The following is a 17419-nucleotide window of genomic DNA, read 5'->3' as shown; positions in this document are numbered from 1 at the left end:
TTCCCTTGGGTAGCTGCACATCTCCCAAACACAAGTTCACAGTCCTTAATAAGCCCAACTGGAAATGGCCCTTTCTTCAGGGTTTTCTGTCTAGTCTGTACTTTCGGTCACGTGGGGAAAAGGAGCTGTTTGGGAAATGTGTGGGTGGTGAAAGAAGCAGGAGAGGAATGTTTCCCCTTTTTTTTTTTTTTACCATGTATTATATTGATTCCTCTACCTTTAATTTCTACAGCTAGCTTCTTGCATTGAGCAGCAAGAATGGATGTTTGTGTATCTTTGTGTGGGAACACACATATGCACACGTGTCTCTGGCCACAAATCCAGTCTGGTGTATCTCTTTGGGTTTTTTCCATAGATCTACCAGGTTATATTTTGTGGAAGTTATATTTTGAGAAGGATGCTCAGCACTGAGCTTGGCCATTTATTTTCCCATCAGAAGCCTATGTCTACAATCTAACCTTACTGGAAGGGTGATATTAAGGTCTAAAATTACAAAATGTATTCCAGGCTGTCGTTTTGGTCACAGGCTGCATCCACACCACCAAATAAAAGGCATCAAGGACAGTTTGATGCCCCAGTGGACAAATGGAACACGTATGAATTATCTGAGCTGCATTCTCCACATGAAACTGGCTGGCCTCAGGTTGTCCTGAACACTGACCTGTCCCTGGACATCATTTGGAAGTCACAACGTCATTTTTCTACTCTCAACAGGCCAGCTGGGACACTGTTGACAATTCTTCAAGAAAAAGGGTTGCAGGAAATCATTTGAGCCTGAAGTCTTGCTCTAGTTTTTTATTGGTAGAGATTACTCCCTACAGAAACTTAACTACATTTCCAGTCTTTTCCAGTTCTACTTCAGGATGGGAGATTGGACTCATCCAAAACTCTGCCCCTCTCTTTTCCAGGGACCCTATCAGTGTATGCCTCTCCTGGACATGAGCCAGGAATCCCACAGGATCATGTTAGAGATGTGGATTTTGGGTGCCACAGCCACCGCTTACACAGGCCCTGGGTTTGGTTGGGCTCATTGGGCTCCATCCATCATCCAGGGAAAGGATGAAGAAGAGGAAGAGGCATTTAAGCTTTTTTCTGTGAAACTTAGCTGCTGGTCTGTGCTCTTTGGACACGGGGAGATTAAAACAGCCTCTGCAACTCACTTAGGTCTCCTTCTACTAGAGGTGTTGGTGCTAAGAGTGAAAACTACACGATTGAGCAGAGCTAATCAGGCACTCCTGTCACACTGTTAGTCAGTGGAGTGAAAATGGGAGCTATATCCCTCTGGCTTTCTCAGTCAAAGTCATTCCTTGCAGGTGATAGCAGCAAAGCAGCAGCAAAGACTTCAAAAAACCAGTGGAACTGGTGGGGACAATCACCTCAAATCATCAAAGGCATGGGCTGAGAACTAAACAAAAGCTACTGAGCCCAGTTTTTAGACAACTTGGAAGGGTCATAGGAAAGGCCTGAAGCATGGATATTTGTCTGAGCTGCCAGTCCCTGGAGGGACAGATAACACTGTAGGAATGAGGACACAGCAGTTCCTGTTGCAAATGATTTGCCAAACCTTATATTGCCCTAAGTAATCTAAAATAAACAATAAAATGTGCCAGTGGAGCTGAGTAGCATGTAAAGTTATCTATCTTTAGATCAGATTTGGTGCATATCATCTAATTCATGGAAAGAACACAGAGCCAAGACTTCTCAGAAGAACCTGAAGAAACGCCAAATGCCCCAGAATTGTACCAAACATAAACTGGTGTGTACAGTGAAGAATACAACTCTGATCAGATACACTCCTAAGCAGAACCGTCAGACTGCTCACACTCACCGCTGGACAGGCCTGGCAGTTCAGTTTGGTGCATCTCAGAGTGTATTTCCGAGGTGCTGACTGGAAGCAGTCACATGTCGTGCACTGATCCACCATCAGGCGTCTCCCGTGCTGCAACATTGGAACCGGTTTGTCAGTCAGCGACCATCTCGCCAGCAAAACTCAAACCAACAAGAGACTTCAGGTTAAATCGCTTTCATTAAATCTTGCACTGTAATTCTTTGCTAGGGGAACAAGAAACCCATGTTTCCCAAGTTTCCAGATTCCAATTTTTTGCATCTGTGATTCCAGAACAAGCAGCATGGCATGAGGCTATTTTTCAAGAAAGGCCTTTAGAAGTCCTTAGTCTGAGAAATGGCATTGGCATCTCTTTGTTGCTTACAAATCTAGCAAGCAAGAAAGGGATCCTTGAAAGTCATGAGGAAGATTTTTTTTTATTCTATGTGGTTGCCAAGAGTTCATTTTTGGAGTGTAATGAATTGATTTGGCAACCAGTTTTTATTCTAGAGCCATCACAACCCACATATTATGGGCAGAAATTGTTTGTTTTTGTAACAACACTGCTTGGAATCTCTAAAGGCCTAAAAGCTTAAAATTGAGAAAAGACAAACAAAAAAATCCCAGAATTACTGATTGAAGAACTCTAGTTGTCCATAGTTATAAGCAAATCAGGCTGAGCACATTTAAAATTCCCTGAGCTCTTCCCCAGCACCCTGTTTTCTGGATCCCATCACCTTTTCAAAGCAAGCAAAAATGGCATTTAAAATGCAGAGCAAAAATGCCAAACCATTAAGTGGGAAATAAAAAGATGTGGAGTCAGTAATTGGTTACCCTACACGGAAAGGAATCTGAAAGACAAAGTCTTTCTTCCTCCCAAGTGCAAAACCCTTCAATTTCAACCCCAAAATAACAAACCACAAAGGTTGAAGGAATAAAGTGGGATCAGCCTAGTCAAGATTTTCACAAAGAACTTCTAAAAGCTAATAAATAAGGTAAATAAATAAGGTAAATAGACAATTTTACAAGATTATGAAAGGTTTGAGTTGCGCTTTAGATATTAATGGAATGCCACCGTTGATTTCATTTGGAATGGCAATTTCCCATGGTACATACTGTGCATATCCTCAGATTCCTTTTTGAGTTATTAAATGCTCATGAAACAAACTGAGCAAAAACAAGAAGCTGGCCACAGTAACAGTGCAAAAGTAATGCATTTATGGGTAGTTTAGAGCCAATACTCTGAAGGACAAATGTTCTGAGAACAGAATTTTAGCTACATTCTCATTCTGTGCCCCAGGACAACAGAGATCCTCAGGCCTCTATAAACAGTAACAGTAATGATTCTCTCCTGAGGTCTAGAAAAAGGATCCACCACATAAAACATGATGAAAGAGGAAACACCGAGGGGGAGATCCCTGTCTTTGAACAACTCAGCTTGGGACCTGAACATGGGATTCTTCAGCTTCCCAGGTTTAACCTTTTGTAGAGAATATCATTATATGGAGGGTTAAAAAACCTCAGTGGATGCAGGCATGGGGATACACCCAAAATTTTGCTTTGGGAGAGGGAGGGAGTGCTGGCTTTGGCTGGGGTAGAGTTAATTTCCTTCCCAGTGGCTGGAATGGGGCTGTGGTTTGGACTTGTGCTGCACACAAGGATGATAATACAAGAGATGTTGTTATTGCAAAGGAGGAATTGCACAGAGCCAAGGCCTTTTCTGCTTTTCCTACTGCCAGGCTGCTGAGGAGACTGGGTGTGTGTGGGAGGCTGGGAAGAGACACAGCTGGGATCCCAACTGAACAAAGGGACATTCCAGACCTTATGGCATCATGATCAGAATATAAAGTGGGGAGAAGAAGGAGGAAGGGGGGATATTTGGAGTGATGGTGTTTGTCTTCCCAAGTCACCGTTCTGCTCGTCTGGGAAGGCTGAACACCTACCCAACCATGGCAAGCAGGGAATGAATTCCTTGTTTTGTTTTGCTTGCGTGGCTTTTGCTTTCACTGTTAAACCATCTTCATCCCAACCCAGGAGTTTTCTCGCTTTTACCCTTCCCATTCTCTCCTCCATCCTGCTGGTGAGGAGTGAGCAAGTGGCTGCCAGCTGGGGTTACACCACAACAGGTAGAGAGAAAATATCCTATGAAACTCCAGATTTCTTGTTTGATCTCAACACTGGAAAGCAGTCAGACACCAGAGCGACAGTTCTAGTGCAGACCAGTGGCATGGTTTATCAAAGAATGCCTCAGTAGCCCCAGGCTTTAACATCATAAAGAAAGGATCTACAAAGCCACGACTGTTATCACTGATATCCTCATGGTATCTTCTAATAGCTCTAATATTCCAATTAAGTACAAAATAGATAAAGTTGAATTCATATGACAATCACTGTGACAGGCAGGAACATAGGGATTACTAGAGATGCGTTGAAACAAAATCTTCACACACAAGTGCCTTGAACTTTCGGGGGAAGGTCTTGCCCCATCCAAAATTTGCTTAGTGTGACAGAACTGAACAAAATAATGGATTGATACAGCTTTTCCCCTTTACATAACACACCTATCGTGTGCTTTCTTGGCTAGCTTGGAATGAAATGTCAACACCCACTAACCCAGTGCCACCAAAATAACCTGCATAAAGCCCAAATCTGCTCGGATCACCTTCAAAAATGCCACTCAGGAAAAGCCTGGGAAAACACATGAGTGATGATGATAATCTTTTTGGTAAATACAGCCACCTGCTTGGAAGCTTGCAGTTAAAGCCCACAGCATTGTTAAGAACAGCAGAATGGATGCAATACACCAAATTACTGGAACATAATATGGGTAACCAGATACAAGACAAAAATGTAAAGGGATTAAGGACACAGTCAATTACCAGAAATGCAGTAAAAGACTCAAAACTTGGAACTATTCAGTGAAGGAGTTAATGCAGCAAAGTCTTCCCTTGATATAAGATGAAACTTGAAGCCTATTCTTAAAGGACCCAGTGTAAAGGGTTTGAAATCCAGGAAGCATAAACTTCTGTGGACACCACATCTTCCTTCCTAACCAGGACCCTGGAACAAGTCACTGAAGCAGAGAATAGTACAAGACAAAGCTGTAGTGATGCCAGGTGCTCAAAATCTTTCAGACCTACAACTATTTAACTTACAGTAAGTCATTAAATGAAGCTAGTTTAAGAAATTTTAGGATTTTTTTTCAATATTGCAGGAGCTGAGACATTTTATTTTGAAGTCTTCAAAACAGACACTTTTCATTTTGCCTTTGACTTGACATTTTGTTTCAAAATTTGCTTACGTTTCATTTTAAATTATTTGTAAATATTTTGAAATGGTTGAAGAGAGAAAAAATACTTTACTTGACAGATCAGGTGAACATTTTGTTGGAGGAGAAAAAAAATTAGTTGGTCATGGAAGAACAGCACACAACTGAAAAGAGCTTTGGTTTGCAATACAGAAAAAAAAAATACATATGGGATATATAATCCTCTGTAAGAGAAGGTGGCAGAAGCTGCTAATTACTGTCCTGCTTGACATTCCCTAGAAATATTGTCTTCATAGGATGCCACAACTAGTTTTGACAACATACTCTAGAGGAAACAAGTAGAGGGATCAAAGAGAAAGTAGATTATTCCAGAATTTATCACTTTTAAACCAGTGTCCTGACAAGAAAGGCAGAGTTTTTCCTTGGATTTAATTCTACAGGGAAGTCATCCCTACATAGAATGATGGATGCTTGATGACATGGCTTTAGCTCTAACAAAGTGATAAACTTATGCCTTTGGACTCTGAAAAAAGTATCCAAACCACAAGAAATAGATGGAGAAAGGTTCACTCTGCCTCACCACTAAAATATAAAGGGATTTGAGTAAAGTTACCTTTAAATAAATGAAAAAGGAAGACACACGTTGACAAAGCAGGAATGAGTAGGTTAAAGTTAGGTTAAATGACTAAAGAGAACCTGTTTCCCTGGGGGATGGTGAGAATATTTAGAGCTCTTTGACACCAGAGGTGCTGCCAGAATATGGATTTAGGGAAACAATGGACAATTGACAGAGCTCTCCAAAGATAAATTCGGCATAAATGAGATCAGATGCTTGACTCTCATCATTCCCACTGTCATGGGCTGGGTTAAACATGTCTTAATCTATCCATTAAATACACAGTTGAGAAAAAATTTCCTCACAGGGCATATCAGCAGGGATCTTGAAAGGGAAAAGAGGTCAAACAGGGAGGAAGCTCAGCTTTCCTGTTCCTGCTAATAGCCAAGGAGGGATACCTCTCCTTTCACACAGGTGGAGCAAGTCCCCATCCTTGTTTTAATCTGCCTTATCCTCTGAGCAGAATATGGGAAGGTTTTGCTTCCCCAAAGTGGGCAAGGATCGCTTGGGAGATTAACCCTCGCAGAGAGTTTCCTGTGTGTTTGGTAGTCTGCAAACCATTACGAAATGCAGATTACCACAGTTTCTAAGCATGCTTTTCAAGCATCCTTCAAGATAGGGAAATATTGCTGTCCCCATTTTGCAGAGATGCTCATTGTCATATAGGAAGATCCTGGCAGAGTCAGGAGCTGGACATAGACGTGCTGAGCCCCCTGGCACTGCTTTTACTCCAAGGTCTCTCTTGCAGAGATTCTGTCTGGGAAAAAAGCTGCCCTGTATTCTGTGTGTGTGTATTCTGACAAGTGTGTGTCCTTCAAAAGCTCATTCATACATTTAGGTATCTTACCATCTCAGCAAATAAAAGGAATTTGTGTCTTACCCCAATAACAGTGCCATTCAAAGGACAACCATTCAGGGGTACTGAAAAAGAACGAAGTATTCCATTTAGCATTACCATCACAATGACAGTTCCAAGATTTAATCAACCACAGTGACGATTTTTTGACTTAGCACAGTTCCAGCTTGAAGAAATTTGTATCCAGTTTCACTGTAAAGAGGCATAACTGAGCCTCCTTACATTATACCTTGAAAGGCAACAATTTGTCAGAGCTATACTTGATGCTGCATAAAAATATCTCTAGCTAAGCTTTTTTTGAACAAATACATGGCAGAAGATAAACTTTCCCCTCCAGTTCAAGCCTCATACTCTCAGAAGATGCACTCAGATTTTCTGCAAGTTAGAGAGCATATATCCTCTCCTCCTCCCACTGCTCCCTCCTCACCCTGTGGTTGCACACATACTTGTCAACTAAACATCACTGTGAGTCTTCCCAGACTGAGGCCAACTACCCAAATCTTCTGATTTAGACTTCTGAGCCAAGACTATGTAAGGAGTCATAGAATCATAGGCTTGGGTTGGAAGGGGACCTTAAAGCCCATCCAGTTCCAATCCCACTGCCACGAGCAGGGACACCTTCCACTATCCCAGGTTTCTCCAAGCCCCATCCAACCTGGCCTTGAACACTTCCAGGGATGGGGCAGCCACAGCTTCTCTGGGCAACCTGTGCCAGGGCCTCAGCACCCTCACAGGGAAGAATTGCTTCCAAATATCACACCTAAACCTACTCTCTGTCAGTGTGAAGCCATTGCCCCTTGTCCTGTCACTCCAGGCCCTTGTGAATAGTCTCTCTTCATCTTTCCTGTGGGCTCCCTTAAGGCAATGGGAGGCAGAATCTCCCCCCTCTGCTTTTGCCCATGGGGCTTTGGATGCAGCAGCAAGTGCTTCTGTACTCAATGTCTAAATTACACAGGAGACCTTCAAAGTGGGGCTATGCTTCCATAACACACACTTTTAAAGTTATTGTTGAGAAACAGAAGATCACCCCATGAAACAATTCATGCTGGAGCGATGCTGTTTGTCATCCCCCAAACCTTACCACATCTGCAGGAAGGACAGCAGTCTATCACTTGGTCACAGCGCAGCTCAGTTCCCTCTGGACAGTCAGGCACATCCATTTGGATGCAAGAAACATTCTTTTGCTGCACAAAAACCTCATTGTTCACCCGGACACACTCGTTGACAATGCAGTGGTTCCAGGGGGATCGCCACTCCGTGCCGACCTGAGGAGCAGTTGTGAGAGGATTAAACACAGACAGCAGTATTTGTGCCCTTGGACAGAGGGAAGACCACCCCAGCCAGATGGTGGCTTGCCAAAAGCACATTTACTGCGTCAGGAACAGTGTCACTCAACAGCTCTCCACAAACCCTTATGGTGACAAGCCGTTTATAGAGCACACTGAGTTTGTAGAGAATAAGAATTACCAGAGTATCCTTCAAAAGGGACATGTCAGACAGCATGTGAAGAAGGAAAAGCACTCCTAACTGGAGTTAAATCTGCATTGATCCCCTGGTGACTGGCTGCACTGCACTGTAGCTGAGCAGCTCCTCTTTCTGCTGCAGCCTGCTGCAAATCAGCTCTGCTAAGCCCAAAGGAGGCTCTGGCAATAGACTCTAGACCTGAAACACTTGCAAATGTAGAAAAGATGAGATCCTGTTGACAGTTCTCTTATTATCATCACCCACAGACCAGACAAAGCGGGAACTCCCACTGCTCTTTATGGGAACAGACATCACCACAGGCCAGGAGGAAGATGCTGCCACAGTTCAGTGGTGGGAGGAGCTGGTCACTGCTTTGCAGCCTTATTCCTTCACTATTACCACTCTGAATACACTTCAAGAACAGTGAAACTGAAGATCAGATCCCTAGCTGCAGTCAATTCAAACATCTTTGCTCAGAAAGTTAGTAAAAAGCCACTTTCTTCTAGTGGGTTAAACAGTTCTTCACTTATGACAGAAGAGTTGCAAGAGTAGTAGCAAAAAAAAGACTGCAAAGTGTAACTATTATTCTGTTAGGACCAAAAAAAAATCAGCAAGAGATAGTGGGACATTAAAATAGGCCTTCTGAAGGCTCGTTTGATGAAGCAGAGAAGAATATTGATCCACATTAAGAAATGTCCTTGTTAAAATCAGGAAAAAGGCAGGTTGCAAAATGACATTTTAACAAGGCTTTTTTTAAGACAGCAGCAGATTGCAATACAAATTAACTGGGATAATTTAAACAAATAGCTGATGGTCAGGGAGGCACTATACCCAATGAACATTCTTTCAAGCTACCATGGCTGAAACTAGTAATTGTACACAAAATATCTGGCCCAGAAAAGGGTGGGGAGGATTCATGTGTGAGAATTGACTGGGTAGGTCATGGGACACCCAAAACATTGTTTCTCAGTGCTGCTTGATATGTAAAAGAAATAGCTGATATCATCTTCACTTCCTTCCATGGAACACAAAGAATTCCAGGGGGCTTTTGCTAGGAGGGGAAGTGTCCATCCCACTGGAGCCTCACCTCATGCAAAGGAGGATCTTCATCACCCCGAGGCCAAAAGTTCTGCTCCTCACAGGCAGTTTTCTGGCACCTCCCACAGCACTCCCCTTCTGGCACAATATACTTGTAGCCCTGGAGGAGGAAAGAAAAGAAAAGAAAAGGACTGACTGATCCAGGAAGGGGAGGCATACGAGAACATCCATCTCAGGGTTTTCTTTTAGGATAAATGTTTAACATTAGCAAAGTTTTATGCAAAGGAGAGTTTGAAAAAGGACAGATATAATTATGAGGGTTTTTTTAATAATTAAAAAAAATATTTTTATATCTATACTAGTATTTTACAAAGGCAAATTAAAGGTAAAAATTGCTCTTGTGGCATCTTAGAGGTTAATCAGCACTCACAACTGCCCTTCCAGCTCCAGAGAATTCAAGGGTAGGATTCAGTCTGAGCATATTCAGACACCTGACTGCTCTGTGTTTAAGCAGAGGGAGGATGCAGGTTGCTCGGACATGTAATCCAGCGACTGGGTTTTAACTGATCATTTCATCTTTTCATAGAATCATTTAGGTAAAAAAAAACCATTAAGACCATCAAGTTGAACCATTAACCCAGCACTGCCAAGTCCAACACAGTTTAAGCCAACAGTTTACCAGCAACAGGCACTTAAAAAAACTTCTACAAATTAAGATAACAAAATTAAACTACTATGCAACACTAGAGATTATGTATCTTATCAAAGTTTAACACTCAATTATGGAAAACGAAATAAGTGGCATGAAAATGGAACAGTACACCCTCTGTTACTAAAGAAAAATCTTATAAATCCAGCAAAACAGGTCAAAAAAAACCCCCAAAATCCCAAGCCACAGAAACAACAGGAATCCCAATTCTCACTTTTAATACATATTAATCTCCTGAAGCAAGCAGCCAAATACTGAAACAGTGAAATATATAAGTGCAAGAAAGCAAAAAGCTTTAATCTAATTAGAAATAAAATATTCTATATGTAATAGCTAGGCAGTCTCCAAGGGGCAAAACATAACTCTGATCTCAGTACAGAGCTGAAGGAAAGATGTTCTGTCACAGATAATATTGTTCACGTGAAAAATGCCAGTAAAAATAAGCATAATTTTATTTTGGTCAAACTGAATTACTGAGGGATTCCCAACTGCTCCATCCCTTCAAGAACTGTCCCTGCTTTGCAATACAAAGCACATTAGCAAACCTTGATAATCAGTGGACTTGGATATGGAAGTTTAGTTCATATAATGTCATAAAATATGATGCCAGACCTTGACCCAGCTCTGTGAGAAAAGTTGTGCTGTTGAGTATTTGGTTTTACATTACTTTTATCTGCTAAATACATGTCTGAAGCATCTGACATGTCAGATACAACTTTTTGTGTGGCAAACTCAAGAGAAGTAAAAATCCATGAGCTGTTTGTGCCCAGGAAAAAGCAAAACCGAGCTGGAGGACCCAAATATCACTAAGTTAGTGTGAACACAGACATCTAAAGTGCAAAGAGGTGTTACAGAACAGACTCCAGGGGTGATTTGCACCCCTAACATACTGACAAAGATCACAGAATCACACCAAGGCCTGGGTTGGAAGGGACCTGAGAGATCATCCCATTCCCACCCCCTGCCACAGGCAGGGACACCTTCCACCAGAGCAGGGTGCTCAGAGCAGCAGGTGCAATTCCTGCAGGGATCATCTGCTTGTTTGCTCAGAACTTTGTAAAGACAAAAGAGGACAGAAGTATCCACAGGACTCTGACACGCGACAAGGCAAATCCACATGTGGTTTGCAAGTGAGAAGTCAATATTTGCTGCTCAGCTCCTCACAGAACTGAGGGGTTGGTTCATTTAAATGAAACATCCACTTTTATCCATAGCATTTCTTAACACTCTAAAGCTACAGATACGATTTGAGTTGAGTTTTGCCATGCTAAGGACAACAGTAGCACATTCCATTCATCAGCATGAAGAAGCTGATACATGTTGTGGGCTTTTTAGGGCTTTTTTTCCTCTTCTTGTGTAGCCAGATTAAAAAAAAACCTCCAAGCTGTTTTCACAGAAGTCATATGACACTGTCAAGAAAGATACTGCACAACTTTAACACCTGGCAATGAAATTAATAACCAGGAGCAGCAGAGAGTCTAAATATCATCCTAGTAATGATGCACGATTAAAGTATGTATTTGACATCAATACAACTTTCAATGCCATCTAATCTGAACTGAAAAATAAGTTTAAGGTCAATTCAAACTGGATGACAGCACTGCTGATGTCCTTGATATGTATATCCACTGAATCAGGAATAAGCAAAGGAAAAAAATCTGAGCTATCCAAGTAGTCCAACAGTTAGAGTTTTGGTTGTCCAACCTTGATAACCGTTAAAGGAGGAAAAGAAAGGAAAAAGTCACAAAAAGAACTGGCATCGTTTCCACCAAGTCTTGTCATGTGTTTTTAACCAGATTTTTTTGATGATGCAATGTCAAGGAACTGTAGCTCTGCATTAATGAGATTTTATTGGAATAACAAATTATTGATAAATTATTGCTGTGAGCTGAAACACAGCCAGATACTTTAGATCTAATATTTCATAAAAATTGCCATAATAGGGACAAGTCTTTTCTACACAGGGAAACTGAGGATTCTCTTGCAAAAGTTAAAAACTCCCACATCTACTCACATGCTTTTTACTGCATTTGGCATACTCAAACTTTCTCAGCAAACTCTGCACTTGCTTTGTTGGTTTTTTCCTAATGGATTGGGGTTTTTTCGTTGGTTCTAGAGAATGATGCAATATTTAAGATCCAAGAGGATCATTGAGTGCAACTCCCAGCCCTGCACAGACACCCCAACAATCCCACCCTGTGCATCCCTGAGAGCGTTGTCCAAATGCTCCTGGAGCTCTGGCAGCCTTGGGGCCGTGCCCATTCCCCGGGGAGCCTGTTCAGTGCCTGATTACCCTCTGGGGGAAGAGCCTTTTCCTGATATCTGACGTAAGTCACATTCCTCTACCAACTCTTTGTACCAATTTTCTGTCTATTCCTGTTTGACCATCTGAATCAATATAACAAAGTGGCTCACGCTTCCTTTGCAGACTTCCAAAAGTAAACCACGGGGTTTTATAGGATGTAGCAGATGTCTGAGCACAATAAAGGCCCCAGCATGAGGTGTTATTACTGCTACAATGGGCAGAGATGAGGAACAGACAGAGCTGAAATGGGAACTTCAGAAAGTGAACTTGAGCTAGAACAGACATTGGCAATTGAACTTCAGACATCATGAACATTTATTGAGCAAGTGGTGTAAATGACAGACACTTCAGGATGCAGTTTTTCTTTCATCAAAATGTGACATGAATTTGTCACTGATTTTCTTGGCAGCAGGATGCAATCCTAACCAATAATCCTAAAATAAAGTCAATAATGCTCAGGCTAATTCTCTTAGATTCTGCTCCCAAGATAATCCATTGTTACAAGACTTATTTTTCTATTTTTCTCTGGTTTCTCTCCAAACAAGGAGGCTTAAAAGGGATCATTGCAGGTCCCCACCAGGGCTCTGCTGGTTATTGCACTGGTTTAAGTGTTACTCACCCGAGAGCAGAACGTGTCACATTCTTTGTCACGACACTCCGTCATCTGAAGTCCTGTAACATCATCCCTCACACCGGTGCAAGAGCATTCCCTGCACCCATCTTCCCAGGTTGTCCCAACAGGATAGACTATGTTGTTGTGCACACACACCTATTAAATGCAATAATTAATACATTAAAGAGCACACTGCTGCTGTCAGGGCAAACTGCCAGCTCCAAAAGGCTGCATTTTAGGGTGTGAAACCAACCATAAACTTTCTGGAATATTTTGAACCCCTTAGAAATGCTACTGGTCTTAAAATTTTGGTCATTCTGTTGAGGAAAGGAAAAATAAGTGTGAGAAAAGCTATTGTTTTATACAGAATAAATGGGAGAGTTTTATCTGCAGTAAGTGGAGTTGCCCAGGGACTGACTCAGTTTGCCTGTAAGAACAATGTGACACAATATTTAGGGATAATAAGCAGTGAGTCCTGCAGAGGGAGCCTTGCATGCAAAACTTTTTCCAGCTAAACCATCTGATCTGAAGAGATCCTGCTTGGAGCTTTCATCCTCTTGTATCCTCAAGCCATCACAGCTACCCCAAAAGCAGAGCCATCCCTTATATTGAACTTCCTATTAGTAAATTTTACAGCTTGGTATTAATGAGAGAACATAATTTAATTTTATAGATAGAGCAAGCAAGTCCCAGAGACATAAAATGAATTATGCAAGGTCGTGAACTCCTTAGAAATGGACAATAAAAGGTAGATCTCCTGAGCTGCAAGACAACATAACCCTATATAAAGGTTTAATGAAAAAGTTAAATTGCCTTGCAACCTCTCCTCTAAGCAACTTTATCTTAAAGGTTAACAAAATATAACAACTTAATAAAAGGTTGGCAAAATAAGAAAAATATGCCCTCGTGAAGCTTGAGCAGAGTCAGGTATTAATTTGGCAAAAACTTAAAAGTGGCAATATAGGTCTTAAAAGATACAACACCTTCTCAGGCAGAGACAAAGGTAATCAATGAGCACAAAGAATTTTAGGTCTAAGGTGTACCAAATGTCAATAAATTTAGTATGGGATTGGAAGAATATACAGTAACTGTAGTGGCTCCAAAGTATGTGTCTCTGTTATCTGAAAACAAATTAAAAATTACCTCTGAAATTCCTGAGGTTTGAGACACCTTTAAGTTTGAAATGTTTTTTGTTTATATCATCTCAAAGTTACAAAAAATGGACTGGTTATGTCAGAATACACTACTGTAATAAAAAAAGCAACAGCATGAAGTAATAGAGTGTTTCTTTCAGGTACTTGCAAACCAAAAACGCCCTGGCCTCATTTTCCAGCAGTCTCACTGGGGGTTTATTATTCTTTTATCAAAATGTAAAATAAATTTGTCACTGATTTTCTGGCAGCAGGATGCGATCCTAAAACAATAACCCTAAAATAAAGTCAATAATGCTCAGACAAATGCTCTTAGATTCTGTTCCCAAGATAATTCATTGCTACAACACTTATTTTTCTGCTTTTCTCTGTTTCTCTCTAAACAAGCAGGTTGCCTGCTTTCTCTGGTGCTGCCACTCCATGTGGAAAAAGACACTCTCATCCATGGAAAAGACATTTCACTTCCCTTACCCGGTCTGGAACGCAGGTGGTGGACACACAGCCACAGTCATTGGTGAGAGACTGGGAGAGATACCCCAGAGGGCAGCTCACTGTGGAGTTCCTACAGCTGCAGGTACACTCATATTTATCACAGCACTCGGTCTTGACAACGGTCAGCGTCCGATGCGACGGGCAGGAGAGCCTTGGGACAGAGCTGCACATTTCCCTGTTGCAGGCTGGCAGGAGAAGGTGGGCACCGTGTCAGGCTCATGGATTTTCAGAGAGCTGCCAGTGAACAGGACAGTTCTCTGGCAGCAAGGCATTAATCACTACCTCAAACTGTTATAAATCTCCTTAAAGCCTGAAGAGTAATGCAGATATAAAAGGCTCGGGTTCAGGAACTCAGCAAAGTTCCTGCCTTGCCAAAAAAATTCTTGTCTCATACACAAACAAGAAGATTTATAAAATAAGCACCAGGGTCAGAGAACACATGTCCAAGAGTGAAGTGTTTCTCTTGTCCTTAATTTGAAAGTGTACTCAAAGTGCCAACAATACACTTATGCCAAGTCTGGGAAATCATTACATGTCCATTGGTGCCAAAATTAAACCTTTCAGAAGGGGAAAAATAATGCCTAAAGGAAGTTGTCAGTGCTGCTCAAATGCAGCGTTCCAGTGTCACTCCCTGCTAGGAAAAATGATCTTACCACATGTGTAATTTGGTCTGCATTCTCCGGGGTTGGTCAGGGCAAGCTGCAGACCAAACTCGCAGACAGGGGCAGGAGGCAAATCACAGGAAACCAGGTCACACACTGAGAACAGAAAATCAGAGAGTGGGTAAAACCACGCCTAGTTAGTCCTCAAGAAAAGACACACACACACATGCACATCTCCATTAAACTCACACTCAATTGCTGTTTTAAAATATGAAGTACATTAGAGTTCAACAGGTCAGAGTTTGTTTTCAAAATAGCTTAGAGAAAAGTTCAAGCTCGGGTTATGGGGATTAACGTTCTAATGTTATATTTAATGGGCAAATATAGACCATGCAAAAATAAATGCTTGAGGAAAAAAAACCATTCTAATGTCATCTAGACAAAAACAAATTGTTCCATTCCCTTCCTTATCTATTACAGAAAGAGGGACGAAGTTGTAAGTGAATGAAGACTCATATCCTTAAGAGCTGTTTGTTTTCCACACAGATAATTGTACAATCACTCAGTGATATCAAAAACGCAGCACTGAATTAAATATTTTTTTTTTAAAAGGGACTGTATACCTTAGAAATATCTGGTAAAAGTACAGACCAAGAAGATTCCAAGAATTTATGAGAACCTACCACACTCATACTCAGGGCAGCACTGGCCAGGGCCCCTGCGCAGACGAGCAACTTCACATGGACCACACTGGACAGCTAGAGAAAACATCCATAAAACAAGTTTGGATAAGAACTAGGAAACCAGGAACCAAAACATCAATTCAAGTGCAATCACAGAGCTAAATGAATTTACGTTGGACAGTTGGGCAGGGTCGGACCGTGCAGTTTATCTTCTTGTTATCGAGACACGTGCAGATCTTGCAGGGCTCACTGTCAGGAATCCATGTTTCCATGTGCTGCATGGAAAAAACCCCAACAGAGTGTGAGAAAGAAATCCAATGTTCTGGTCACTGGTATGTTGGGATGGAAGGATGGGAGGGGGTGAGGGTGAGTAACATTAAGCTGGAAAATCAGAAGATTTATGAAGATTCATCTATGAAGGGTTGGTTACTCTGCTACCAGTAAGAAACTAAGGAGACACATAATTCTGAAATGACTTTAGTGTGCCAATTTAGCAAAAGATGTAAAAAATGTGTGAATGGGATGAGGAATTACTATTGTTTTAAGTGTGAAAAATGCTCAGATATAAACGCAATTGCAGGCTATTGTGAGTAACAGTGGACTGGTGCAACTACATACCATGATTGCGTGTTCAGTAGTAATAAGGGAAACAGCATTATTTTGGGAAATACAGAGAAGTGTCTGCTTTCCCAAATTAGTAGGACTTCAACACACAGAAATACATAGCGCATATTTTTACATTAAGAATATTTGGAGTGTCATCACTTGACTCTCCAGTGGACTGAAGACTGGGAAAGCGCTCTAGCAACTCTAAAACTGAAACCATCACTGTGGTGACTACCTGGGGGTAATGAGCACATTCAGAAACCACCAGCAAAGAGAATAATTTTTCAATAACTGCTCCTTCCCACGAGAGAGGAAATCATTGATATTAAAGCTGCAGTTGCCCACACAAAGCTATGCACCTTTAACACCCATGTGAATAGGGAGGTAAGAGTAGAAAGATGCATTGTCAGACATTTTAATTTGCACAACGAATCCAGTTCTGGGGGAGAATGTGTAGAGTAGATCAGGATGCTGTCATCTGGAAAACTCTGGAGCATGGTTTAAAACTAACAGTCTGCTGAGCCCTTTAGAGATAAGAAGAAAAAAAAATGACAAATCTAAGCATACTGCACCTAAACTCAGGGATAGTTACACGTTTTAAGCCAGTCTGTGTGAGTGTCGGGACTGAGAATCCCATAAGCCCAAACACAATCTAGGGTAGAAAAGAACAGAGGAACAAACACCAGGGGAAAAGAAGGAAGTTAAGGAAATCCTGACCCAAGTGCCTGGTGTATTGCTCACAAAGCTAAGTCTGGAGTGATGCAGAAGCAAAATGGCTGTGTGAGCTGATCCTCCCCTGTCCTCCACCTCCCCAAAAATCTCATTAAGAATCCAAAGCCCACAAAATACTCCAATTAAAGTCCTTTCTCCTTCAAATCCTGTAACAAAAATGGGGATTGAAGAGGATTGGCTGATGAAGGTGCAAACTCCAAGAGTTGAGTAGCTGGGGGTGAAGAGGAACCACCTCTGTTACTTGTAACAGGGGACACGGGGAAGAGTTTGGAAGAGGGGACACACTCACTGCATGATGCTGGAATCAACAGTGCCTTTCACTGCAGTCTGGTACCCAGCACCCATAGCTTTTCCCAGTCCCATACTGCCACAGAGAGGGCTGCCTTAACTGAGCAAAGTGGATTTCCAGTAAAACTAAAAGGATGAATTTCATCGAAGGAATAATTGTCCTCAAAAAAA

General features: G+C 41.6%; 1 protein-coding gene across 1 annotated transcript in view; it reads right to left on the bottom strand.

Moving 5' to 3' along the window:
* The window catches only part of VWF (von Willebrand factor), a 123609-nt gene that overhangs the window by 9197 nt on the left and 96993 nt on the right, over positions 1 to 17419 (bottom strand). The window contains exons 39-47 of the mRNA XM_048300124.1: positions 15795 to 15897; positions 15623 to 15697; positions 14991 to 15095; positions 14317 to 14522; positions 12701 to 12850; positions 9117 to 9227; positions 7647 to 7830; positions 6590 to 6630; positions 1829 to 1939 (exon numbers count right to left, since the gene is read on the bottom strand). Of these exons, the coding sequence (XP_048156081.1) occupies positions 1829 to 1939; positions 6590 to 6630; positions 7647 to 7830; positions 9117 to 9227; positions 12701 to 12850; positions 14317 to 14522; positions 14991 to 15095; positions 15623 to 15697; positions 15795 to 15897 (1086 nt within the window). The remainder of the gene's footprint in view (positions 1 to 1828; positions 1940 to 6589; positions 6631 to 7646; positions 7831 to 9116; positions 9228 to 12700; positions 12851 to 14316; positions 14523 to 14990; positions 15096 to 15622; positions 15698 to 15794; positions 15898 to 17419) is intronic.

This window comes from Corvus hawaiiensis, chromosome 4 (genome assembly GCF_020740725.1).
Source record: "Corvus hawaiiensis isolate bCorHaw1 chromosome 4, bCorHaw1.pri.cur, whole genome shotgun sequence".
Lineage (NCBI taxonomy): Eukaryota > Metazoa > Chordata > Aves > Passeriformes > Corvidae > Corvus > Corvus hawaiiensis.
The sequence above is the reverse complement of the archived record's forward strand: the minus strand, read 5'-3'. Positions and strand labels throughout refer to the sequence as shown.